The sequence below is a fragment of the Durio zibethinus genome, chromosome 1, assembly GCF_047325235.1.
Source record: "Durio zibethinus cultivar Kanyao isolate XHJ-2024 chromosome 1, ASM4732523v1, whole genome shotgun sequence".
Classification (NCBI taxonomy): Eukaryota; Viridiplantae; Streptophyta; class Magnoliopsida; order Malvales; family Malvaceae; genus Durio; species Durio zibethinus.
In genome coordinates, this window is record NC_143162.1 from 4,904,624 (window position 1) to 4,931,173 (window position 26,550).

At 32.2% G+C, this 26,550-nt stretch overlaps 4 protein-coding genes across 7 annotated transcripts; 2 read left to right on the forward strand and 2 right to left on the reverse strand.

Moving 5' to 3' along the window:
- Positions 1-431: 431 nt before the first annotated feature.
- Positions 432-4,615, forward strand: LOC111311020 (uncharacterized). Its single transcript, XM_089759086.1, has 12 exons — positions 432-924; positions 1,022-1,159; positions 1,919-2,000; positions 2,364-2,440; positions 2,524-2,639; positions 2,767-2,875; positions 2,969-3,085; positions 3,195-3,286; positions 3,361-3,427; positions 3,522-3,603; positions 3,719-3,810; positions 3,914-4,615. The coding sequence occupies exons 1-12, from the start codon at positions 694-696 to the stop codon at positions 4,295-4,297; spliced, it is 1,587 nt and encodes a 528-aa protein (XP_089615212.1). The 5' UTR covers positions 432-693; the 3' UTR covers positions 4,298-4,615.
- Positions 4,616-5,466: 851 nt separating this feature from the next.
- LOC111311811 (ACT domain-containing protein ACR10-like) lies at positions 5,467-9,967 on the reverse strand. Of its 3 annotated transcripts, none has more exons than XM_089760250.1 (7): positions 9,508-9,967; positions 8,872-9,105; positions 8,407-8,512; positions 7,846-8,185; positions 7,056-7,340; positions 6,202-6,560; positions 5,467-6,084 (listed from the first exon to the last, which is right to left on the reverse strand). In XM_089760250.1, exons 1-6 carry the CDS (start codon positions 9,659-9,661, stop codon positions 6,423-6,425), a joined length of 1,257 nt encoding a protein of 418 aa, XP_089616376.1. In that variant the 5' UTR covers positions 9,662-9,967; the 3' UTR covers positions 5,467-6,084; positions 6,202-6,422. The 3 variants fall into 3 exon arrangements, with proteins under 3 accessions (XP_089616376.1, XP_089616373.1, XP_089616379.1); XM_089760247.1 differs by having other exon boundaries at positions 6,177-6,560; XM_089760253.1 differs by lacking the exons at positions 5,467-6,084; positions 7,056-7,340 and having other exon boundaries at positions 6,287-6,560; positions 9,508-9,807.
- An 8,021-nt stretch (positions 9,968-17,988) lies between these two features.
- LOC111311021 (uncharacterized) lies at positions 17,989-20,218 on the reverse strand. Its single transcript, XM_022910396.2, has 4 exons — positions 20,087-20,218; positions 19,927-20,004; positions 19,731-19,832; positions 17,989-18,239 (listed from the first exon to the last, which is right to left on the reverse strand). Exons 1-4 carry the CDS (start codon positions 20,087-20,089, stop codon positions 18,162-18,164), a joined length of 261 nt encoding a protein of 86 aa, XP_022766131.2. The 5' UTR covers positions 20,090-20,218; the 3' UTR covers positions 17,989-18,161.
- A 450-nt stretch (positions 20,219-20,668) lies between these two features.
- Positions 20,669-26,205, forward strand: LOC111311812 (Transducin/WD40 repeat-like superfamily protein). 2 transcript variants are annotated; one of them, XM_022911540.2, is made up of 13 exons: positions 20,669-21,082; positions 21,419-21,494; positions 21,583-21,672; positions 21,755-21,799; positions 21,916-22,017; positions 22,600-22,690; positions 22,919-22,968; positions 23,563-23,673; positions 23,775-23,914; positions 24,000-24,039; positions 24,762-24,824; positions 24,900-25,090; positions 25,276-26,205. In XM_022911540.2, exons 1-13 carry the CDS (start codon positions 20,778-20,780, stop codon positions 25,760-25,762), a joined length of 1,791 nt encoding a protein of 596 aa, XP_022767275.2. In that variant the 5' UTR covers positions 20,669-20,777; the 3' UTR covers positions 25,763-26,205. The 2 variants fall into 2 exon arrangements, with proteins under 2 accessions (XP_022767275.2, XP_022767276.2); XM_022911541.2 differs by lacking the exons at positions 23,563-23,673; positions 23,775-23,914; positions 24,000-24,039.
- Positions 26,206-26,550: the final 345 nt, after the last annotated feature.

A 26,550-nucleotide genomic window follows, 5' to 3' on the forward strand; every position in this document is an offset into this window, starting at 1 on the left:
AACTTTATATACATTATATGAATAAATTGAATCAAACTACAAAAAAATAGTTTTCTCTTGCAATGATCACCAAACGAAACAGCCAAAGACAACCTTAAAATGCGACATTAAACTTTCACTTGAATCTATGCCAAAATTTATTATAGAAAGCAACTATCTTTTCTTTCCTCTTCAATGGTTAAAAGATTTTCCTAGTATGATAATTCCAATCAAACACCAGAGGAAACAGCTAGGACTACAAAACAGGGGAGTTGACAGTTGAGATGGTGTAGCAAAGAATGAGGGAAAATTTAAAAAGCCTTAATTATTAGTCACACTATTATTATTATTTTGTTCTTTTTACCGTCCCAATTCTCACGCTGTTATGACAGTTACCAGCCACCATGGAAACTGGGGACTTGTTTCATGTCTTAAACGGCCATGATGGGATGACCTGTCCTTAGATCGGTCACTCCGAATCAATCTTCATCCATTTGTCTCACTCTCACTTTGAAGTATCTCTTCAGGCCCCACTGTTCTTTTCAGGCGCCAACGATTGCCGGCCCCTCTGATTATAAATTTGTCTCTCTTGGCCTCCTTTTAGGCTCTCACTAGTCACTATTGCTATCATCCTCCAAGCTTGTCTTAATTTCTGTTAACTTTGACATTTGGGAAATCACAGAAACTATAGTAGGAACCTTGCTATAGGCAGTTATGGCGGATCCTGGAAAGATGGAAGAAGGGCTAGTTCATGTAGAAGTTGTTCCTGATCAAGAATGTAAAGATAAGCATGATGGGAAGGTGGAGAAAAAAGAAGGTGGAGGTAACATTGACAACGAGAAAGAAGAGAAGGTTGAAGAACATAACTTGGAACAGCAACCACTAGTAAAGCAAAAGACCAAGAGGGTTGCAACCTTGGATGCATTTAGAGGACTTACCATCGTGGTGAGCACGCGTTAAGACTCCAATCTAAAATTAAAAAAAAAAAAAATTCGTATAATCACATGATCATTTAATATTTATTTCTGGTATTCTGGTGTAGCTGATGATATTGGTGGATGATGCCGGGGGAGCATATGCGAGGATTGATCACTCACCATGGAATGGTTGCACTCTAGCTGACTTTGTGATGCCATTTTTTCTCTTCATTGTTGGGGTGGCAATAGCTTTGGCTTTCAAGGTACATAATTTGATGCCTTTTGTTATGTTATTTTCCGGTTAGTATTTTCATGTTCTTCCTTTGTGTTTGGTCTTGTAACTCTGTCCAAGGCCCTATTGTCGGTTCTATAATACTTGAGTGCAAACAAAACGGAATGGCCTCAAGTAGAATCTGTATCCTTTGTATTCGAATTGTTTCTTGGTTCCTTTAGAATAGAGGAATTAAAATAGGATCTGATTAGTACCAACCGAATATTGGACACTTATAACATCCACAATTTTTTTTTTGACATAATAAAATGCACAATATTTTTTTGCATTTAAACTTGTCAAAATTGGAATTATGATAATTAAAACTAAAAATATAGGACTCTACTAACAAATCACAAGTCATTGTTGCCAATAACATGCACAATGTTAGTACCCATATTAATATCCATTTAAAACCCAAGTATCTTAACTTTAAAATAGTTACTCTTTTAATGAAAAATTGAAGTTCATAATTAGAATTTTGGCTATTTGATCAATGATAAAATGCATGTATTTTCAGTTCAAGTTATTTAGTTTGAATCTTTCTTCCAAAAAATAAACATCGTAATTCAACTTTTGAATTTCTCAATAGCTTTGTCTAAATGTAGTGCAAAAAATTTATACATCTGCGTGCACATCATTTATTATTACAAATAAATCAATTTATTTTCTTAGAATTGTATTAGGCACTTATTTGGGACTCAAACTAAAATTCATGTCTTCTCATAAATATTTTGCTCTCCTGTTGCAGAAAATTCCCATGTTCAAGGATGCAGTTAAGAAGATAAGCTTGAGAACACTAAAGCTTCTATTTTGGGGAATTTTGTTGCAAGGTAATCTTCACTCCCAAATTTTTCCCAATCATTACCATTTGAAGCTAAGACAGAAGCTTATTACCACTTTATCCAATCTTTTTATGTTTGTATTTCTTTGATAGTTTATTTTGGACAAGGCCATTTAAAATGAAGTCGACTTCTAAATTGTAATTAAGCTAGCAAATATGATAAATTTTACAATGCATAATTTTAATAAGATCTGTTAATGAAGTAAGAAAACCTATTCTGCTGCTTTTCATTGCACAAATAGCATCAGCCTTCATTGATATGCATGGCTAACTTAAAGGTAGATGGGCCTAGTCTGATAATTGGTTTTGACAGGAATCAAAGCTTAGTGAATATTGTAATTGAAATCTGCAGGTGGATACTCCCATGCACCTAATGATCTTTCCTATGGAGTTGACATGAAACAAATCCGATGGTGTGGCATCCTCCAGGTAATAATGGCGAATGCATTCGTCTAAAATTTGTTCCTAAAATTGATCTATGAGCTAATAATGAATCTCTTGTGTGTAAGCAGAGAATAGCATTGGTTTACTTCATTGTAGCCTTAATAGAGATTCTCACCATAAAGCGCAGACCGACAGTTTTGGAACCTGGACATTTATCAATTTACGCTGCATACCGCTGGCAATGGTAACCAACCCCAACTCCTATATTTTTACTCTAATAAAGTTGTAAGAGAAATTCTACAATCGAAATTAGTATCCTTGCTTCCACGGTTCACCTAAAGTTACGAAAACTTTATCTAATGAAAATCTAGGATTGGAGGATTCATTGCTTTTGTCATTTTCATGGTCACAACATATTCTCTATACGTCCCAGATTGGAGTTTTGTGGTGCACGGACATAATGAAGCAACACGATACACGGTACTGAATTGTAGCTTGAATGATGAAGAATGCAGATAAATTAAGTTTATCATGGTTAAAACTAATGATTGATTTTTTTGCTACAATTTTAAGGTCAAATGTGGTATGAGAGGGCACCTAGGACCTGCTTGCAATGCTGTTGGTTACGTGGATCGAGAGGTTTGGGGCATTAATCATCTCTACTCAAGTCCTGTCTGGCAACGCCTAAAGGTTAGTTCTGGCCAGGGTGGTCTGCAATTTGTTAACTTCGTTTTCCTATAGATTAGCAAAGTCATCACTGCTTGCCATCAAATTTTGCTTTGTTTCAACAAAATTGTAGGCCTGCACTGATAGTTCTCCAAGTTCTGGTCCTTTCCGTGAGGATGCCCCAAGCTGGTGCCGTGCTCCATTTGAACCAGAAGGCTTGCTAAGGTTTGTTGATTAACCAAAAGTTCATTCTAAGTAATCCATATGCAATGATTTGATTGGTTCCTGTTCTCTTTTAGTTCAATTTTGGCTATCCTCTCCGGCACTATTGGAATCCACTATGGGCATGTTTTAATTCATTTCAAGGTTAGAAATATGTGAAGCTATATAAATGTATCATGAATTACAGTTTCCTATCAGCCTCAAGGAGGGAACTGAAAATTGAAAGCGGTCTTTGTAGGGTCACTCTGAGAGGCTAAAGCAATGGGTTTCGATGGCGTTAGTCTTACTCATTGTAGCCATCATTCTTCATTTTACAGATGGTGAGACTCATGGAATAAGCATTTGAATCCAATGACAGATTAATGTTTGAAATCAATTGCCTGTGGACCATGCAAGATGGAATTTAACACATGTTGTTTCTCTACAAATTTGCAGCTATTCCCATCAACAAGCAGCTTTACAGTTTCAGTTATGTGTGTTTCACAGCCGGTGCAGCAGGAATTGTATTCTCTGCATTCTACATCCTGGTAAAACAATTTCACAAACTCTTCGAGTACTAGTCAATATTGTTAATGTTAATGCTAATCGAAGTCTTTCTTTTTCTGTTTTCCCTTGTGAATAAATGGACAGATTGATGTTTGGGGTTTCAGGACACCATTTTTGTTCCTGGAATGGATTGGCATGAACGCCATGCTGATATTTGTGCTAGGGGCACAAGGCATCCTTGCAGCATTTGTAAATGGATGGTATTACGAGTCAACCGACAACACCCTTGTAAGTAACATCATCATCTTGTTAAGATTAAATACTTTGGTTTATCTTACTTTCTTGAAATATGACTCAAAACAAAATCCTATGTACTCTCAGGTCTATTGGATCCAAAAACATGTTTTCATAAATGTATGGCATTCGGAGAGACTAGGAACCCTCTTGTATGTGATATTTGCAGAAATCGTTTTCTATGGAGTCCTTTCAGGCATCTTGCACAAATTGGGTATATACTGGAAGCTATAAGAAGTCAAAATTGCTACAACATATAGAAAGGACAAGATAATGTGTAATTTACAAAAATGCTCATTAGATTTTTAAGCGCTTTTCTCTCTCTTTCTCCCTCTGTAAACCTTGTTTGCTTGTTCAAATTGCACCTGTTTTCTAATAGCTTGGTTAAATTTAGAATTGTTTTGAACTTTATTTTGGTCAGTGCTTCCATTTCCATGGCTAAGCTTTGTTTACAATCTGTTTGGTTAATGACAAGAGAAACCTTAAAAGAAAATCTCATCACAATGCTTAGTTCTGTCAAAACTCGAGCAGAGTTAGATATTAGAAGAATTATTACATCTATGTCAACTACAGGAAAGCACGCTTTTTTTTTATTTGGATAACAACAAACTACAGGTGAACATATGAAAAGACAACATCATCATTGAACCATGAAATTTTTTAAAGATGGAATCTGGGGCACCATTGGTCCTATCCCTGGAGGGTATAAAAAAAAATCAAGGTGAAAATATCTTCACATGCAAAATGACAATCTGTACAATATGGAAGTGATCGAAATAGACATGCTACAGATAAAACCACAGCTGTTACCAATGTGACATTATATTTTTCCGTACTCTAAAGAGACATTCATGATCTCTTGGATGAATTGCATACCAAGAGCAAAGTCCCCAACAAACATGGTTTTGTGTTCAATATCCGTGATTATAAATAGGGTTGTCGTCATCTCTAGTTCTCACAATATTAAGTATGTGTTAAGATGAATTTGAAGGAGGGATTAAGTTTTAAAAGTTTCAAATGAATTTATTTTTTTGGGTAAAAATAAGAAAGAATTTTAAAATTTAGATAAAATTTCAAAAGAAAATTTAAATACCTCAATTTTTTTCTTAAAATTCTATTTAAATCGGTAGTTTATCAAAATTTTTACACATTTTATCTTTACCGTACATAATTCATTATAAAATATAAAATTAAAAAAATATAATTTTATTTAACTCTAATATATGTTTTTTATTTTTATCCTATTAATAATATCTATATAATTTTATAAGTTTGATGATACTCATATTACGTATTTTATTTTATATATTTTTATCTTTAATATCATAATTGTTCTTTTATAAAATTTTCTTTTTACTTCATCAAACTCCAATAGACTAAATTTTTTTTTAAAAAAATATTCATCCAAACAAAATAATAACAAATACTAATATTGTAAAATGATACATTTTGAAATGTTTTCATTTTAAATTTTTTCAAAATTTTAAAATTTTCCATCCACTGGCACTATAGAAGAGGAGACAAAACTGATGGAATCAATTTAATTGGAGACGAAGAAGAGGGAATATAAATGAAGACATGGAGTGGACTGGAGCCAAAATATTAAATTTCCGTCACCGTCTCCCTATCTTTCTTGAATGCCTTGGCAAGAAAACCTAAATAGGAAAACCTTTATTCAGCGTAGACAACTCCAACAAGCAAATTCAGGAACCAATTTCCCCTTATCTTGCTTGGAAGAATGTAGAAGGGATTCTCTTTATCATCAGAAGAGATAGACGGCTGTGAACCAAATTCCAGGTTCGGTTGCTAGGGATCGTGTGTATTTGACAGTCTTTGATGGTGAGATTCACATTCAAGCAAGTAGTAACCGTATCGCAAAGAATTTTGTCCATCAATATGCAGGTGAAGCTATCCAGTTTTACGGACAAAAGGTTAGCACAGAAGCTACTTTTGGCACCATCTTATGGCATAACTGATAATATGCGGAAACTGGAAATTGATGTTCTTTTCAACATGATGTTCTGCATTTTTACGCACAGGGAAATAAAAATTGATTCAGATATTTCGTCGGATTGCTTTCATATAACCCAACTGACCCACCAAAGATACTTACATAACAAGATATGCATGATATCTACCTCTGATACAACTTTCAAGTATACATTGCCATATGAGCTTTACAATGCCTTTATCTCCTCGCTACCAACTCGTCTCTGTATCACAAGGTTAGCCTCACGGAAGCTGGAAATGTGAAATGCGAAATTTTAGTGACATATAACCCATAATTTACATCGTGGCAGGGTAAAGTATAATGTGCAGGGGCCTTGGCCATCCAGGAGGAACAATGTTGTCATTATAGTTATTCCCAACCCATCAACAGCTTCCAAACTCCTTCCTCAACCTTTCGTCTTGGAATAGATAAGCTAGCCCCTTCATCTAGTAAAACTCTGTAAACTTCCCACTCTCGATCTCCAATCATGTGTCTCCCAATCTCTGCCTGAAATATATGCAACCTCAAAAAAGTTATACATGCAATTTGCAAAAGAAAAACTGAGAAACATTAATAGACTCGAAATAAATTAGTATTTTATTCTGATCAAGCAATATAATACACATTGGATTCATGTTTGGACAGACAGGTAACATATCAGTAAAAGTCAACCATATTCTACAACTATACAACTGCAAAGAGGAGTAAAAGAGAAAACATATGCATATTATTGCACTCTCACAATCCCCCACTCAAACTAGGAGTTGGAACTCCATTATCAAATTGTGAAATTGGTGCATAAATATATATTGCAGATTAGATATGGAAAACATGAAAACATGCAGCCACATGACATCAGCTCTAATGCACAGTTAAGTTCAACATCCCAATGACCTGCTATTTCAAGTAACAAAAAAGCATTTATTCACATGGGAAAACAAAATAAAGGAAGGCATAGAAAACCCCTAAAGAAGCTTATACAGCACAGAGCTGAGGAAGTACCGAGAAGATGCAGGTGTTAAGCATCTTTAGAGCAAGGGTAATGTCATAAAAAACAAGAGGTCGGCCCTTGCTTGATAACTCTACAGGGTTTGCAACCAGAAGCTCTGTATCAGGACCTCGGCTCACAACAGCTACTCTGAGTGGTTGGAGCAGTTCCATCTGCAGACGCGAGGACAATGCACTTTGCTTGCTAGGATCAACTATCTTCTTCCCATCAGCTTGCATTATAAACAAGTCAATCTCACACTTTCTTCCTTGTTTTATATAGAAGCGTCCATGTGAAATCTAGTTACATTATGAAATTGAGGCATTAACTTGGTGGAACTAGTTTCAGTTACATGGGCTAAGAATGCTTCTCTTCCCAACCAAAAATTAAACAAGTAAAATGGTGTTTGCACAACTTTAAAGGAATCATGTCAATCATGGTTGACAGATAACACATCATAATACTGAATACTGACTATATGAGCATAGCAAGAGTGGTTTCATCAATTCATCTGGGCCGGACACTTAGCAACAAACATAACTAATGCGGAGCCACGTGAAAATGACTGAAGAATAAAACCCATTGAACAGTCAAGAATTTCACATATCAGAATTTTCAAACAAGCATAGATATATCCAAACCACCATAACAATAATATTATAAATAATTCAAGCTAGAATGATCCTAAAAACAATCTTCCCGGACATAAAAGATCAGATAAATATCCATGATTAACAGCAGCATCTCACTTGCTTAAAAATTCAGTAAAACATTGATTTATTATATAGCAATGAGTCTATCTACCTGAATGTTGTAATCCTTCAGAGTTCTCATTATGTCATACAGAAGACCTTTATGATCTTGGCAAACGATCTGAACAAGCGTGTGAGCAGGACTGAGCAAGTTGTCCATCGTGACAGAAACATTGTTGGAAGTTAGTGATACACTTGGGAGTCCTCCCTTGGACATCTCGAAGTGGAAAATATCTTCTGTTATTGCCGATGGGAGAAATGGAGATGCCTGAGAACATGCAGTAATTTCAGGTCCAACCTTTTCAATATTACAGCTAATCACAGCAGCCTGCATAACATCTTCCAATGCTTTATAAGTCTCCTCCTGCCTCTTTTTTGTATGTAATAGTTCCCTGGAAAAAAAAAATCACAATGTTAACAAAGGATGTTACTTTTTGAAAATTAAGAAGAATATACACAAGATTTTGCTCCTTTAGAAAAGAGTTGCGGAAACTCAAGGTGGAGATGCAAGATGCATCAGCTTAGCTAACATAAGCTGAAACATAAAACTAGTTTTCAAAGATTAGTAAAGCACAGAATCTTATTTGGAGATATCATATCAAGGAAACAAAACCTGGTATCTGTAACAAAGAATAGGTCCACCACCGTCCCATCTGGAGTTGTTGACACCTTCACTTTCTTTATATTGAGTTCAAGACTACAAAGAACTTTTGTCACATCTGCCAAGAAAAAAAAAAGTCTAAAGTTAATTCACTAATATAGTTTAGACCACATTTCAGCAATCAATTTCTTCAGAGAAAAACCCTACCATGAAGAAATTGCATAAGTGGGAAAGCAAAAACAGAAACCATTTCTTAAAGCCCTATTTGATAGCTGAAGAAACAGGGAAAAGGAAAAGATCTTGAATTTCTAAAATTCAATATTATGTTAATTTTTCCATAAAAAAATTCCCAAAAAGAATTTTTAAAAAGGATATATCTCGATGGACTTGTAAAAGAAATCAACCAAATCAAGACCAAAACTTCATAGGAATTGAAACTACACTAAGTTGTTCTCAAAAGAAGAAGAAAAAGTTTACCATGTAAAAGGCCTTTTCTATCATAACAACAAAGCTTGAGGAGAAAGACATCAGGAGGCTTCGGAGGCTGCAATTCAGAACGGTAATAAGAAATCCCAGAAGCCGAAGAGCAAGAGGGGCAAACCCCAACTAATCTTTTCTTCAACAATTCCCATCTCGAAGTATCCCATCTTGTAGTTGGCTTACAAACCACCCAAAACACTATGTAGCACCATCTCCCATCTGTGGATATATCTTCACAAAAAAAAAAAACCCAAAAAAAAAAAGACCATAAAAGTATACAACATGTTACCAAAATTAAGTCAAAATATCAAACTCCCAATAGCTTGTCAAATGCCCATCATTTGGTTCATTTTGCTACAAACAGCCCAAAAGTGATATCTTAAAAGATGAAAATTCCCAATTTTTTTCATTTAAGTTAAACAAAAACCTAAAAATTCTTCGTAGCCTGTTTCACAAAAACAAAGCAAAAGCTCAAATGAAGATGAATAAAGCACACGTATCAAAAAACGGGTTGGCTTCCAAATAGCCAAAAAAAAATTTGAAAACTACTTATTTTTGGTAAAGAAAAAAGTTTATAAATTCAAAGACATGTAATCATTGTATAAGAAAAGAAAAAAGAAAATTTGGGGATACCTCCTCTAACAATGCTAAGACCAAAAAAGAGCAAGATGCGGCATAAATCACAGCCTAAACCAGTTTTATCAGGGCAGTTAATAGTGATAACACTAGGCTCTCCTTCATTCTCTGATTGCCTTACGATCACTACGTCGTCGAGTAGAATACCCATATCTTTCTTCTTCTTCTTCAAAGCCTGAAAGAAACAGTGAAAGATTTTTGCTTTTATTTATTTGGGGTGCTTTGGTTTTACTGTTTGCTTTGCTTCAATGAGTTGCAGTGTCGTGTTGAGAAGTGCAGAGGAGCAGTAGTGATGTGTAGGCAGATGAAATGCGAAGAAAAACGGAAAGCAGGCGACGCACCGAGAGATACAGAAAGAGAGAGAATTGGCCAAAAAGAAAGAGAGAGAGAGAGAGAGAGAGAGAGAGTCAGTGTTTTGCTGCTTTGCCTATTCTTTGCTTGTGCTTCACTTGTAGTTGTTGTTTGTCAGTCTATTTTTCATTTTTTTATTGTTTGTTTTTTTTTTTAACTTTCTTTATGACCTTTGATGCTTGGTGTTGAATATTTTCAAAATCTCCCACACTCCAGTATCCAATATTACCATGTCGATTATTGAAAATCAAAAACAGGATCCACTATCACATCCTGTGACAATAATTTTGCTTCTTCGGTTGTAGCTTCTTTCTTTTGGGTAGGAGCAAAATAAATTGTACTAATAAGACTACTACAATCTAACAGGAAGAGCAAACAAATTGTACTAACAAAATTTGTACAAAGTTTGACTTAGAGTTATAATAAAAATTTATTAATAGAAATTCATTCGAATTTAATCAAATTTTAATTTTTAATTTTTAATTTAATTTGAAATAAAAATAAATTATTTAAATTTATTTATCAAATAAAAATTAAATTTTATTATTATATTTGATTTTAAATTCGATTATTTATATTCAAATTGATATATATAATGATAAATAGTAATTTTTAATTAAAATAATAAAAAATATATTAAATTATAAAAACTTGATTAAATTCATAATAATTTTAAATAAAATAATAAAAATATATATCAAATTATAAATATTTGATTAGATTAATAATTTATTCAAATCGTACATTATAATACTTAAATTTGATTTGCTCAATAAATTAAATTGTTCAATTTTAGTTTGATAATAATTAAATCGAACTTGAATTTTATTGAAATCGAAATAGTATAGCTTGCAAGCATAATATATCATTTAAACTTTTAATTCAATTTTCAATTTTTGTACTTTATTTATGCGTCCTCGAATTATAATTTTTTTCGTATGAAAAGAGAAAGAATGAATTTGTTCTTTTTTCTCCTCAAAATATTGTATCTAGTTTTAGAAATTTGAGGCATTTTCTTGGTTTTATTTTTTTGAAAAATAAAAAATATGAGTAAAAACATATTTGATAATTGAAAATGAAAACAAATTTTTAAAAAGAAAAAATGATAATGAATTGAAATATGAAAAAAAGTTATTTCAATTATGAAAATAAATGATTACATTATTTTTTTTACTTATATTTTGTAAGCTATCATATTTGAACACTTTTAAATATTATTAATTAATAAATATATATTATATTTATAATTAGATATCACTAACAATAATGTCATTGAATATTTTATTTACTTATTTATTTTACATTTTTAGAAAATAACTTTTATTTTCGTTTATCAAATACATTCTTTAAAAAACAAAAAATAGAAAATAATTTTTTTTTCTAAAATTAAAAACAAAAAATATTTTCTCAAACCAAATATGGATCCTTCCAAATAGAAAAATGAAAACACAAATTTCACTTGAAGTAAGAGTTTTATTTATAATTTTATCTCTAATTTTTTCCTTTCTCATTATTTTTTTACCAAACACAATAAAAAATTTTTAATTTTCTTTTTTTTTCTTTTTTTTTTTTCCTTCTTTCCATTTTCCTTCATTTTTATTAAACATAGTGTAAGTCTAAATGAAGTCTGAAAATACCCTTCGCAGCATTATAAAAATATGTATATTTTAACCATTAAATGTAAATATATATGTACATAGACTTTTACATTTTCTGGGTGCACCAAAAACTTTGCATGTGGAATAATAATGTTAAATATTAATTGATTAATACTCCAACTTAACATCATCACTTATGATTAATTAGAATTGAAAAGTGAATCATAACTAATTGAATCATTTTTTTTTTTACATCTTTTTCCTTGAATGCCATTACCTAGATATCTTAATTAAAAAATATATATATAACTAGTAAAAGTGTTGACAAGTTTTAAAAAAATGGCCAAATGAATTCTAATTATTAACACATTAAAAGGTCAAATGACCGATATAAAAAATTTATAATATCTTAATTTCAATGATTAAAGTTTAATTTATGATAATCAAACGTAAAAATAAAATATTTATAACAAAAAATTTGTGATTTGGACGTGTTCAAGCAAATATCAATTTGAGGATTGTTTAGAAAAGGAAATTTATTAATCAAAATTTCAAAACAAACAATTGGGGTATACATAAAAGGTAAAAAAAAAAATGTAATTCTCAAATTTGAGCATTTTCTATAGCAAAACCATCCCCAATCATTCCTTATCCTCTTTTTAATTTAATTTTTTTCTTTTTTAAACAAAAAAAAAACATTTTGGGACACCTTATCCTTATATTTTCCAACAGTATTGTGTGGCACTGACACGGTCCAACATCATTGGACATTCTTAAATCTTCAAAAATACAAAATAAAAATGCTTATGTTTTAATTCATTTACGGAGACCTTGGAATAAAACTCTTCCATATCACGATAAATGGCGAGATATTTGATTTTACCTGTTTTTAGCACTCCGTGGTCAGTATTTCAATTACCCGATCGTGACTCACCCGCACACGGGCCATCAGTCGCCATCACGTGTTGTATGTTCTGGATGGTCCCTGTGGGTCACGTGACTTTCTATTGCACTTTAACCGAGGTTTCGTGAAAAGTTACCTTTGTCATATGTCACTTCTACGTCATCGTTGAAAATTCTTTTAGCTCAAATTATTTGAATGTTATTACTTTTTATAAAATTTTAATTTTATTATATTTAGTATTAAAATTCAAAATTTTTATAATTTTTAATATAAAAACTTAATAAAATTTTTAGAATTTAAAAATTTTTAAATTTAAAAAATTAAATATTACAAAAATATAATTTTAAAATATCTAAAAATATAAACAAAAAAAAACAAAAGGTATATTTTTTTATAATAGAATTAGGATAAATTAAATCTTAATTATTTAAATCAAGGGTTATTATTTAAAAAATCCAATTAATTGATATATGTATATAAACACCTATTAAAGATTATTTAATTATTATTTTATTTTTTTCATTTAATATACTATTTTTGTCAATTTTAAAAAAAGTATTAATTATATATTTTTAAAAAAATTTATTTTAATCAGTGTTATTAAGTATTAATTAACATTTTATAAAAAAAAAGTTAAGTAATAATGTAGTATTTTCGTTCATCAATAATGATTTATTCAAGGAGTTGTACCTGTGACTATTTTTAATGGAGAGAGGTGAGGCCATAAGGCACCATTCACCAATGTGGAGGATAGTAATAATTTGGATTAATTAACGTGGGAATTAGATGGACTTTGAATATTGAAAAAGTATATGCATTAGATGGAAAAAAAGGATACTCACTTTTTGGTTTGGAAGGGAGGGACCTTGGAATCTGATCTAGTTCAAACTTTGATTTTCCATTGGTATTTGTCTAAAGTTAGGTTTAGATTTCACCTTAGTTTTAATATAGTGTGATTGAATTTATTATACCACTAATTAAATTAAAATGTTAATTTTAATAAAATTTATTTAGTATAAATTTTTTATTAATTTTTTTAACCATAATTATAATAATATTTTTTAATTATAATTATAATAATTTATATTATTATTTTTAATTTTATCAAAATTAATCTCATCATTTATTAAAATTAGTCTAAATTTGACTTTTTTTTAGAAAAAGTTTGATTATTTGTTTAAAAATATTGTTTATATTGATATTTTTAAATTAAAATTAAATAAAAAAATATTTTTTTTATTTTATAATGTCTTAAGATAAGTCCAATTTGAAAATATTTATCCAATTCCAGCTAAATTGGACCAGATATGCACAGAGAAGCTATGAATGAATAGGGTGAAAGAAGAAAAAGCCTGTCTCAAACAATTAGAACAAAACAGACGGTACGCATGAAGCCACCAATCCTTTCAGCTTTTGATGTATTGTTGTAATCGTCAATGCAACAATTATAATTGGGGATGATACTCAAACGAAGTGAAATGAAATTTGTGTGCCCACAAAAGAGAGATGGAGGTCACATTTGACACCGTGCAATGACGCCGTCCTTCCCCCCAACCACCACCGCCGCCACCACATTAATAAGTGAGATATTTGGGTAAAATAGTAGTTACCCAATTGACGGGAACAGGTTTTGAAATTGGCATTTAGGTTAACGGTTTAAGAGTTGTCAAGGCTAGAACATGATTAAGGTACCTCTTTGAATAATGGGTCATTCTTAAATTTGATGTTGCTGTTTAGGATATATATTCAAATTTTTTGCGCAAGATATGTCATCTTTAAGAAATACGGATCATTTGTCACCTGAATCATCGCGATTTCATCAAATTTTAATGGCAATTGACGAAATTAATGAATTTAAATTTTTTTTAAATTATCATATATCTAAAAATTGAATGTCAAATATTACAAATTAAATGTCAAATTTAACATAATTTAAGTTGAAGTTAGTTGTATTTAGAGAACCGAGTTTGGATCACAGTAGATTTATATGCTGTAAATTACATGTTTTTGTCAAGCAAACCTGCAATAAAATATATCCGAAGATATGATCCAATAATTACTGCATAATCTCTTGTTTAATTCTTCTTTCCGCAAATAAAAAAAAAAAAACTTGTGACGAGTATATGAAATTTAATGTTTAATAAGGGTCACTTTAGAAATATAATTTAGCCTTCTAAACGTGGAGTTCTCAATGAAGTTCAAATTTGTTCATCACAAACTTTGAAAAAACAATTAAATTCCAATTTTTTATTAATAATTAAATTTGATCGCCATGGTATACAAGAAAAGTTTCCAATTGACTAATAGACGCTAGGTTAAATGAATCTGTCTCCCTTTTTGCAAAAGCACATAGAGTATAATTTTCTCTTTAATCATTGTATCTTTTGAAGTCGTTCTGTCAAATAAGCTCACTTTTATGTGTTCAAAATCTAAGCAGCGCTACTATCTTGCCACAAAAGCAACACTACTATATATTTATATTTTTATATAAAAAAAAAAGCTGCGGTATGAAGATAAAAAAAGAGCTATTATAAGGGATATGATTTGAATTTTATATTTTTTAAAATTATTATATAAACCAATAAATTTAAGCTTTGGATTTATTATTGTATTAATTTTGATTTAATATTTAATGCATAGAGTAAGAGATATTTATCATAAAATAAAGATTTAATCATAAATTAATATATTTTATCTTTATCATAAATAAGTTATACTGCTTAATAAATTATTTTCAAATTTTTTTTAACAAAATTAAAATTTAATTCAATTAATTTATATAATTATCATTAACATATGTATTTAATAAATTTAGATTTAAATCTCATAATTTATAAATTTTTATCTTAAATTATGATTTTTTTTAAAGAAAATAGCCATCTTAACAATAACTAATGAATAAGAAAGTATGTTACTAATACATAACTTATATTGCAAGAACGAAATTGAAATTCGAATAAAGATTTTAAATTCTTCAAATTTTCTCCTTTATAACAGGAAAAAAAAAATGAAGAAAGTAATTCTTCAAATTTGGCTCGCCAACATATCCTAGTCAGGCAGGGCCAAGGTGGCAAAGCTATGATAATCCAATCAAAGTCAGTTTTGGCTTTTGAATTTCAAAAATGGGTGCCTAAAATAACCCCAATTGAACAAGTGGAAGCAATGAAAGTCCCATCAAAATATGAAATTTTAATTAAAAAAGAACCATAAAACAAAGGAATTTGTGACCCAAGATCGGTTGAAAATGATGGGATATCATCCGCTTGCTTAAAACACACCTCTCCTTTATAGGAAACCAAAAATGAAAGGAAAACATGCACAAAATGAATTGTCATTTGTGTCATAAAATAACAATCTTTCTACCTAGTGATAATCTCCCACGTATTTATCCCCATCTTATAGAAATTTTTTTTTTTAAATTGGTAAATGATTCCTCAAGTTATGTAAAAATAAACTATAACACCCTATTATCTTTAAAACTTTATTTTAAACATGTGTTTCGCAGCGCATTTTATTATTTGGGAAGTGGGTTGTTGGACTACCGAGTGATATTAGACAACGACTTTGAGAAGTTTGCGGATTGATGGGTTATGCATTGTACCTACCCCTCATTCCAAAACGTTAATATATAATATCAAACTTGGATAGTATCTCTATATATATTTTTATCATATTTAATAATATTAATGTGGGATTCATATATAGAGTAATTGGAAGTACTGAGTTTTGAATGAAAATGGGAGGGGAGATAGTGATGGGATAAAAAAAAAAAGGGAGCAAGTTGAGAATTAAAGAAATGTGAGATTGTGAATTTTAGTGGGTGAGCGTGGGACATAGGAGACTTTTAAGGCAGTGGGTGGACATGGATTCCCATTGAACTTCTGAGAAGATGCATTGAGATTCGTCATTTGTTCTTTCTATTCATTTTCTTTTTTTTTTGTGTTAATGTGAACTAAGGTGTCCTTTGGGCCATGGAACATGAAAAGGAAAGCAGAGAAAAGGGTAGACGACACAAGCTTCGCATTGCCATTTTGTCCTAAAAGTTTTAGGGAAAATGTTTGATTAAGCCATCTATATATATATTTTATTTATATTTATATATAAAAGTCGTCTTTCAATTGAAATGGTATGTTAGGGCTAATTGAAGGTCTAATTAAATGATATTTGTTATTCAGTTAGGCCCTTTAATTTTGTTGGTATTCGTGTTGGTTTCTTTTTTAAAGAAGGAAAAACATAAAACAATAAAAAATAAAACTCCAAAAAAAAAAATCTGGAAAATTTAAAAAACCTATTAAAATATATCAAATTACTTATTGTTTACTAAATTAAATAGTAAAAAATATTTATTTACAAAAAATTTTAAAATGAAAATTTGCAAAATGTTATAAGCGACAGTTTTTTAATATTTTTATACATTAATAAAGAAATTATACACTTAAACCTCTTAAAATCCCGAATAAAACCGAGCAAAATTTTCAATAAACCTTATAAAATTCAAATAATTATATATCCTTATTGATGCCATATTTATTTTTTTAACAATTGAAAGAATAAATTTTTGGTTTATTTTATTTTTCTTTTACAACTTACCAATCAATAGTGTTAAGCCAACATAGCAGTAAGTTGCTAATTTAGTCGTACTACAGTGATGAACCGAATAGTATCAAAACCAAAATTTTTCATAATATTAGCTTGCAAGCATAATATTTTTGAATGTTTTGAATTTGAATATATTTAAAAAGTATGAAAAAATAATTTTTTTTATGAATTTATTAAAATTCATATAAATAAATTTGTTTTAAATTGATCTGAATAAAAAATAACATTGAGTAAAAAATAAAATCCCTTATCTTTAAAAAATTGTTTTTTAATATTGCAATTATCCATTCTCACTGTATAAAAAAATTATATTTATATTTCGAAGTTTACCCTAGCAGCTAAGTAAACCATTCAAGACTAGAAGATTTTCGAATTAAACAAAATTCTTTGACTAGATTGACTCTTTTTCGAGGCATTTTCCCCTATATTTCCTTCTTCTTACAGCAAGATCTAGGCTGTCTCCGTAAGATTTCTTTTTTGCTAACCTACCCACATGGTCTTGCTAATTTTTTTCCTAAGTTCAAAGTCAAACACATGTCACATGATTCTATTTAGATGCCCACTTAAACAGTTCAACTACCGTCTCTTTCTTCATTCCTACATTTTGAGGGGTTTTTGAAAATCTAATTTCTACCCAATTTTCTCATAGTCCTAAGCTAGCACTTAGTCACGTGCTTCATAAAATTGTAATAAAAAGTTGGGTTCTATACCATATTAAAATAAACTTTTTTTGCAGAGAAAATGTACGCTTAAGTTGCCGACAGAGTTTTTTATCATTAAAAAAGAATAGGCCGGTGACACTTGCTATGTGTAGGTTAGTCAAATGTCGGATTTTTTTCTTTTCTTGTCATGAAAAAAAAGTCAAGAATGGGTCATAGTGGACCATTGACAGGGCCATGGTGCTGGAATGTGGGCTTTTGGGCTAATGGACCAGACAACAGATGCTTCAATTGGACTTACCTTTGGAGGAGGATTATAGAGGAAAGATTTCTTTCTTTTTCAGGTTTACTCTAACCAAGACTAGCATGGATCACAACAGATTTCATAACTTCCAAATGCTTGTTTCACTAAAGCTTCGATGATCATAGCATCTTATCGTAACAACAAAAAATTTTCAGCTTTTAGGAAGTCTATCTTCAACAGGATCATTATGTTTATGGCTGATTTTCGTTCCATGGAAAGCACTCCAAACTTCAGCATCAGTCCTGCTTGCCATCTGTCACTTCCACTGGTTTCGACCCAGACTCAGCTGCACCAGTTTCAGTTTCCGGGGCCACCTGTCAAAACAACAGGAAAACTTAAGCAAATCAAAGGACATAAAGTACAGCTAAACACCAGAATGTGCAGAAACTAGGAGAGTCCAAAGCCGGGACAGCAGCAGAAACCACCACCAACCAGATAGCAAACATATGATTATTTAGAGTTCTGACCAACAGCTTTATAAAATATACAGCCTTAAGACTGATTAGTGTTGGCAGTCGCAGGATGTTCTGCGCACAACATAAACTCGGAAAGAATACAAACAAGCATATTCTATGCAAGAATGATACAAGACTAACTCCACGAAACTAATGCTATCAGTCTTATTGACGGCAATAGGTTGGGTTGGGGTGAATTTTTGCTTGCCTCGCTTCCGACCCTACCTTCATACACTCTACCCGATCCCTGACTGGTCCCGCTCAAACTTTTTAATTATGAAACCCGACTCCGACCTGTTAGAAAAGAAATTTCCCCCGACTTGAACCTGCCTAGCCCTGAATACTCGAGATTTCGCAAATTACAAAAGGAAAAATAGAAACCTGTGCAAGTGACAAACTAGAAAAGCCAAAGAAATATGTCCTCATTTCAAGTTATTTATAAAAGTTCAAGTCTTTGACAATTACAAAACCCTGGTTCCAAGGGTCAAAATTGATTTGTCTCAACTTAGGATATTTGGGAAGAGAGGGGGATGAGGATGGAACGTTTAAACAATTTTCAAAATTAGATTATATTCCCAAATTTGTCATCTATTTATCAGGCTTTCATCCAATAAAGCAAAAGAGAAAAATAACAAAGTTATTAGTTAGATTATCGCTTCCCCTCCCTTACACTAAAAGCAAAAGTTCTTTACACCCTCATCTCCTTCCCACTCTGACCAAATCATGGGATTAATAAATTTTCCTTTCACCTATCCTTTCCATCCTCATATCCGCTACAACCCTGTCTCTCCAAACTGCTAAACCATAAGGTAACAGGCTAGCAAGCAAGCCAATTTAAACTTGTAAGCTAGATAATGTGATTGTCTACAGCACAAAAGCTCCATCCTCATCTCAATAGCAAGCACAGTTGCTAAAATAGATTGATACATTAACCACCCATTTACGAGGGCCTTGATCAAAATAAAAGCTATAAGTAACACTGAAGGATATCCCTCTGGCAATGGCCAGATTAGGCATTGAACTTCTAGGTCCATTAATGAAATATTTGGAAGCCCTAACACTTCTTTCACCCAATTGCAAAAAAAAGGGATCAATCTTATGCACGTCATTTGGCCTCCATTGCTTTAATTTTCACTTGCTTAAAGTCCAAAACCATGCTTTAAAAGATTCCAGTATTCACCTAAGCATTTTAGACAAAATAATTGGCATCTTCCAATGGCGGCGAATCAAACCCTAACAACTCTAACTCCCTCAACAATCAGTATTTCCTCCAGTAATTATAATAAATCAGCATAAACAAACTTTAGAGCAAAGATTCACAATTTAAGCTGGCAATTAATAATCACTCACTTTGCTAGTGTTTCCCGTTTTTGCAGCCGGTTTATACGGACACGCCGGAGGTGCCCTCTCCGGTATCCGGTATTCCCATCCAAAAAGCCTAAAAATTTTACCCTGAACGAAAAAAGAAGAAGAGGAATTTATCAAAAACAGAGGTGAATTAATCAAATAGGAAAAAAGATAATAGTTTAAAATCAAATAATTTTACCATGATGAAATCGAAGAGGAGAGGCAAAATGTTGACGATCGGGACGAGGAAGAGCGGCAATAGGCAAGCTATACAAACCTGAAAAATCCAAAAAAAAAATTTTTTGATCGTAGAATTAAGGAGAAAAAGAATTGAATTTAAAATGGATTGTTAAAATTACCATCTTTAGATTTTTCACTTTGGAAATTTTCGATTTTTTTTTTTCTTTCTGCTCTTCGAAATTGAGATGCGGTTTTTCAACGTTGCTTAATGAAATGGGCGGGTTCGGCTTGGTTGTTAGATCCGGACTCGAGGTCAAATTTTACGGGTCGGTTCAAGCTCTCAGACCCGATAGCCCATTTTAAAAATTACCAAAATTTCACTCGCCGACTTAGTACCGTTTGGATCATCCGCATTTTCAGTGGAACGATTAAATTTGTCACACTTTTAAGATAAATCTAAACGTCAATTTAAATGAAATTAAATTAATATAAAATTTTTTTATTATAATTACAATAATTTTTTTAAATCATAATTATAATAAATTCATTCAAATAAAGTTTTAGATATTATTTGGATCCTATCGCATTCTAATACAACATAATTAAGCTCACTACATATTCAATTAAATTTAAACAATAATTTTAATAAAATCAACATTAAATTTTTATTAAAATTTTTTAATCATAATTAAAATAAAATTTATTATTATATCATTTTTCCGGTCCATATAAATGGAGCCTTACTGGCTCGTACCCACGCTGATAACGTTTTCCCTTTCTTTTTTCTTCCAGTTGCCTCCCTTTCTCTGCCAAAGACTCCCTACGCAAACGGAAAAAAAAAAAAAACTATTCTGAATCCAAAATCCCCGAATGTCTAACCCTAACCCTAACATCTACATTGTAGTAGATCAAGAATCAGAAGAAGATTCCGAAGAAACTGAAGAAAGCGATGAAGATTCCGAAGAAGAAGAACAAGAAGAGTCCATTCCAGTGATGGAGTCGCCTAGGGTATCCGGCAAGGACGGAGAGAAAGGAGTAGAAGGGAGGATTTGTTCGAGTTTGGGAGAGAGTGGGGAAAATTCTCAAGGTAACGAATGGAATCGTGGCGACATTGATGGGTTGTTTTGCCCCATCTGTTTGGAAGCTTGGACTACAATCGGTGACCATCATGTCTGGTGAGTACATTTCTCTATTCCTCTTTGGGGTTTTTAATTGAAATTCGTTTCGGTTTTCGTGGTTGGCGCCAAAATATGACTTCCTTAGTTTGTAATTTTTAATAATTAAAAATAAAAACTTTTAACTTTTTTGGAAAACAAAATAGTATCGGACTTGGCTTTTCTACGAAATAATTACAATTGAACCTGTATTGCATTTTAGTTTATGAAATCGAAGATTGTATTGTTGTATGTGTTCTACTGATAGAAGATAAAAGGTGGGTTGTTTTTTAATGTTACATTATGTTACATTTTGGCTACTAAATATGCTCAATCTTCCAATTGTTTTGGCCGTAGTTGTCTTCCTTGTGGGCACATATTTGGTTTTTCATGCATCTGTAAATGGTTACAACAACGTGGAACTACAAGAAAGGTAGTTTTCATCATCAAACCATGTTATTGTTACGGACTGGTCATATATTTATCTAACATTCTTGTTTCTGTCATCTTTTTTTCTTCAGTGTCCTCAATGTAACAGGAAATGCACCTTAAAGGATGTAAGGAAATTATTTGCATCACGGGTTGTTGCTATTGATGGAGAATCACAACAGGTCATAGTAAATTTCCGAGGATAGTTTTTTCAAAAAACATTACAGAAGTCTATTGTTAATGGTGTATCCTTGTTTTATGCAGATAATTCGATCTCTTAAAGCTAAGTGCATCTCTCTTGAAAAGAAGGTAAGACCTTTTACTGGAAAAAGAAGAAAGAAAAAGATGTCATTTAACTTGGTATTGTTTTGTCATGTTCCATTTTATGAATCTTTTTGATCTTATTCTAAAAAAGAAATTTGTAGAGTGCTGATTTGAGTAATAAAGAGGCTGAATGGCGAAAGAGAGAAGTTGAATGGAAAAAGAGAGAAGCTGTGTTGCAACAAGAACTTCACCAGCTTAAAGAGGTATGTTAGTCATAAATGTTATTGGCTTTTGTTGTTTCTTTATACATACTCATAAAACTACGATGTTTGGTTGAATTTGTTTATTAAGTACTCCTTATTTTTGGCACATGTACAGTAAATGTTAGTTCTGTTTTACTAAATCTTTAATGTGGCTCAATTGTTGCATTTTGGTTACTGTTCATTTGTTGCATGTTGATTTTTCCACTTCACCTGCACTTTCTTTTGTGCTCTGTGTTATGCAATAGCAGTTAGGTCCTTAAGTTTGAGCGTGCTTCACGGGCCATGTAGCAATCCTATCTCACATTTACAGCAACTAGTGCTGTCAGTTATATGCATGTTCTTTATGAGGAAGTGTTGTGTATGGTTTGGAGTTTGAGGAAATATTATTGGGTGTACCATTGATTTTGAAGTCTCTAATCTTCTTTGCAAATGGATTTTCAGATCATGTGATAGAATTAGAAATAAAATTTTGAAATCATCTTTGGTTGCTGGACGCATATAATTCATATGTTTTGCAGGTTGACCTGTTTCTTAAAATAATAATCAAAGTAGTTTGTTGTCTTGAACTTTTTGGCTTTGCAGAAAACAAATTTTTTGGAGCTATTATTGGATGTGCAGAGTGGGAAATCAGGACGTGCACCTTCAATGGGAGGCCATCAAGTACAATCTCTTGGTAATCCTTTTTCTGCCTTTGTTTAGAGAAGAGATAATCTCATATGATTAAATATCTTTATCTTCTAATCTTTAACCATGAGATTATATTATGTTCCTCTTCAATAGAAGCGATTAAATATGACATACAAGGGTTAGTGCTTTTTCCCTTTTTTAAGGGACCGCCATCCTCTTTTTTTTTTTTTCATTAATTCTGGTATAATATTCAATTATTCATCATTTTCTGTAGGGCACAGCCCAGGCTCAGAGTTCAATGGGCAAGGACCTTTCATTTTGCAGGTATTAATCTCTCCCCTTTCCTACATCCCTCTTTTTCTTGACAACTCACTTAAATGTGTGTGACTTATTAGCTTAGCTATGAAACCCCAATTGTTTTCTTGAAGTTGCACACAGTTGATTTTCATGGTTATGTGTGAAAATATGCATGGCATTTACCATTACTTGGATATAGCTCTTTCTAAATTTTCCATGCTTTCCTCAAAGTTCTCTATAAAACTTGCTTCATTTAACTTTCTTTCTATGTCTTATTAGTTTAATAACGTCTCTCTCACACTCACTTTTCTAAGGATTTTCATATTAGAAACATTATATCTGAAAACATGGTTTTGGAAATACAAACCTAAAGTCTGCTTTTTCTCTTAGAAAATTTCTGTTTAATCTTGTTTGTTGTGGTTAGAAAATGGACTGAATGTTTATAATATTTGGCATCTTGCTTTATACGCAGTTGATTCTCTTTCATAACGTAACTTCAATTTGATTACTTTTGATAGGTTGAATTTTTCTTCTCTTCTTTCCTTGCCAGTTCCTCCCCCAGGCTAATTTCTTTCTTCTTCTTGCCATGTAACATGTACCTTTATTGTTTTAATCTTGCAGAAAGAGCTGAAGGTGGATGGTGCACGGCTATTTGATGTAGATGCTTCAAGTGAAATTTTATTAATGACACGAAGACTGCAAGGGTTGGGTGGAACACATGTTCTTACCAAAGTAAAGTTTCTGAGCTTCAACATGGAATGTGACTATATTATCACTACCTGGACTTTCTGCTAAGAATGTCTCTTATTGAATTTCTAAACATGGGTTCACAGATGAGCTTGGTAGTGCCATATGAGAGACAAGACATTTCATTGCCTTATGGTACCAAAGCTGTAAGGGATCTGCGCATTTGTCCCTTTGGTCGTAGCTTGGCGCTTTTTGCTTCCTTAGGAAAGAAATTATCAGTTCTCAGGTGGCACAATTCTTGGCGTTGAAAATTTATCTACAACTTATTCCGCAATTTCCCTTAATTGACTTGACCACTCATGTTGTTGCAGCACAGAAAGCAACAATGTTATCCTTGCCTATGATCTACCGGTAAAAATTCCTTTTGTCAGCTATAACTTCATTTATTGATTTAAGATGCTGATTAGGTTGAGAACTCTTCTGATTCTTGTCTATCCTTCCCCTTAATAGAGCATATTTACTTATATTGTGATAACTATGGAAAAGAATGATATATTTGCATTTAAAATTGTGAATTAGAATAAGTCTTCTTGCTTGGAGCATATAAATTACTTGATGGTATTTAAGTTGCTTTCAGATTTTTAGGCAATGCATAAGATCCTCACTTTTGTGTGAGTATGCTTGCATGCAGATGATGGTGTTAACTGATAGATAAAAATAATATTTCTGGGAGTGCGTACTATGTAAAAGCAGTGATTGAAATAACTGAACTTGATAAAGCCCTGTTTAACTCTTTAAAAGATGAATCCTCCCCTGAAACTTATCACATGGTTCATGAGTTGGAATGTGCAAGTTCAATTAGAAATATCGTATTGCCTACTCTACTCATCCTTGCTTCAGTGGGTAAGAACTAGTGTGTTTAGTATTTTTTTTTTTCTGTTTCAAGGCATGTTTCTGCTACTTGTATGTATTGATTCATACATGTCAAGGCCATTTTTTAAGCCCTTTCAAGTTACTAATATTGTCAATATAGTATTCCCTTTTCTTAGCTTTATCATGACTTTGATGACTGGATCTTTTAATACTTGCTTTATGATTGTTAAATTTTTATAGTTCTGACATTGGACTTTCAGGCTGCTGCTTGGTCGTGTTCATGGGATCTCAACAATTCACATCAAATATATGCTGGGCTGCAGGTTTTAACAATGTGCTTGTTTTCTTGTCCAGATGAAGCTGGGTAGATTGAACTAATCTTTTAAAGTTTTATGCAGAATGGCTCACTTTTGGTTTTCGATATGCGCCAAACTGCAAGGCCTATGGAATCTGTGAACGGGCTGACAAGCAACCCAGTTCATACCATACACTCTTTACACAATTCAATTGCTCCTTCACGTGTTACAGCCATTCTATCAGCATCCTCAGTTGGCATTTGTCAGTGGAGCTTTGGTGGTTCTGAGGAAAGGTAAGTTGTATCATTTGATTAAGAAATGTAGTTATATGCTTCCTGTGTATATTATCATAACATTATCAAATTCTTGATTCCTTGAGGTTAACAATGTTTTAGGGCCAAAATATAGGTAACTTCCTCTGTAGTTGATTACTCCAATTTTTATGCTGTCTGAAAATTTTTGGTTGATTCTTTTGTAGGCCATTTTTGCTTTCGGAGACTGGCTATCAAGGAGTGTGTATTTCTCTTTCTTATTGCCCTAGCAGTGATGACATTATTGCTTCATATCGCCCAAGAATTGACTTTCCTAATGAGATGGCATCTTCTCAACCCCTACTGACTCCACTTATTGGGCGAGGGGTTCAGGGTTCCCATGTTCATTTGAAGAGAGCTGGAAGCAACAGTTATCAGAAGTTGGGTGTTACATGTGCCAATGTCAATGATATTCGGTTACCAAGGTCTACAATTATGAACATAGAGAATCATGGGTGTTTGTTTGCATCAGGGGATGAACTTACTGGTGAATTGGTCTTGCAAGAGTTGCCATCTTTTACTGTTGTTCAGCGTCTTAAATTGCCAAAGCATCCTATTCATGATGTGAAGTATGCACGAACCTTCAATGGTGGTTTGCTAGGTTGTTTAAGTGAGGATATATTGCAACTATTCAGGAATCGTGATCTAAAATAGGTGAACTTCATTTCTGTAGTTGTTTCAGGTTACCTTTTCAGATGGCAACTGGGAATCTGTTGAAAAGAACACCATTTTTAGTGACGGTAGGCTTAGGGCTATCTGATGGTTGGGAGAGTATTGCTATGATGACTGCCTCGTACATGATTGCAGGTTTCTGAACGTTCCCAGAGGCGATCAATTCCCATAGTTTACTCGTTCCCTGAATAATAGGGCTAATCCTCAATTTTGTAGTAGCTTTTCTAATTTTATTTTTCTTTTTAAACCTTTTTGAGCAAGTGAGCATTCTTTTTTGTCAACTCCATTTGCTTATTTTGTATTATAGTTATACATTGCAATCACTAGATGGTTTAGTTAAATGGAACCTTACGAACAGCTATGTATAGTAACAATATTGTGATATATAGTTGCTAACATCCGAATGTGCTTAATTTGTTTGTGCAGTTGTGTGAAATTTTCTTCTTATTCTTTTTTTTTTTTCATATTATATTTACATTGCAATTGCATAAATTATGTAATCAAGACTGAAGTTCCAGGAACTATGAGACGAAATATTCGATACAATTTGAGGAAGGATCCTGACCAGTCTGAGGTAGAAGATACAATATTTTCCTTTTTAGAGGCATTAATCGTTGTCTAGTCTAGACCTCAAAAAGAGGAGAAGTCATTGTATTTTTCAAGGAAAAAGAAAAGAAATCATAATGAATTAAATTATTAGGAAATGCCAACAAGACGAAAGGCCCAGTGCAAAAGATCTGGACTTTTGCTTGATCGCATATTTTTGGGTT

Excerpts from the sequence above, each read along its gene's own strand:
- LOC111311020 (XM_089759086.1), top strand. The coding sequence starts at position 694 with ATGGCGGATCCTGGAAAGATGGAAGAAGGGCTAGTTCATGTAGAAGTT. Across the intron at positions 3,428-3,521 it reads ATGTTTTAATTCATTTCAAG|GGTCACTCTGAGAGGCTAAA; the intron begins GTTAGAAATATG and ends CGGTCTTTGTAG. Across the intron at positions 3,811-3,913 it reads TCTCTGCATTCTACATCCTG|ATTGATGTTTGGGGTTTCAG; the intron begins GTAAAACAATTT and ends ATAAATGGACAG.
- LOC111311811 (XM_089760250.1), bottom strand. The coding sequence starts at position 9,661 with ATGGGTATTCTACTCGACGACGTAGTGATCGTAAGGCAATCAGAGAAT. Across the intron at positions 7,341-7,845 it reads TGAAGGATTACAACATTCAG|ATTTCACATGGACGCTTCTA; the intron begins GTAGATAGACTC and ends TAATGTAACTAG. Across the intron at positions 6,561-7,055 it reads TTAACACCTGCATCTTCTCG|GCAGAGATTGGGAGACACAT; the intron begins GTACTTCCTCAG and ends CATATATTTCAG.
- LOC111311021 (XM_022910396.2), bottom strand. Across the intron at positions 19,833-19,926 it reads TCCTCTTCGATTTCATCATG|GGTAAAATTTTTAGGCTTTT; the intron begins GTAAAATTATTT and ends TTTTTCGTTCAG. Across the intron at positions 18,240-19,730 it reads AAACGGGAAACACTAGCAAA|GTGGCCCCGGAAACTGAAAC; the intron begins GTGAGTGATTAT and ends TTGTTTTGACAG.
- LOC111311812 (XM_022911540.2), top strand. The coding sequence starts at position 20,778 with ATGTCTAACCCTAACCCTAACATCTACATTGTAGTAGATCAAGAATCA. Across the intron at positions 21,083-21,418 it reads ATCGGTGACCATCATGTCTG|TTGTCTTCCTTGTGGGCACA; the intron begins GTGAGTACATTT and ends TTTTGGCCGTAG. Across the intron at positions 21,800-21,915 it reads GCATCTCTCTTGAAAAGAAG|AGTGCTGATTTGAGTAATAA; the intron begins GTAAGACCTTTT and ends AGAAATTTGTAG.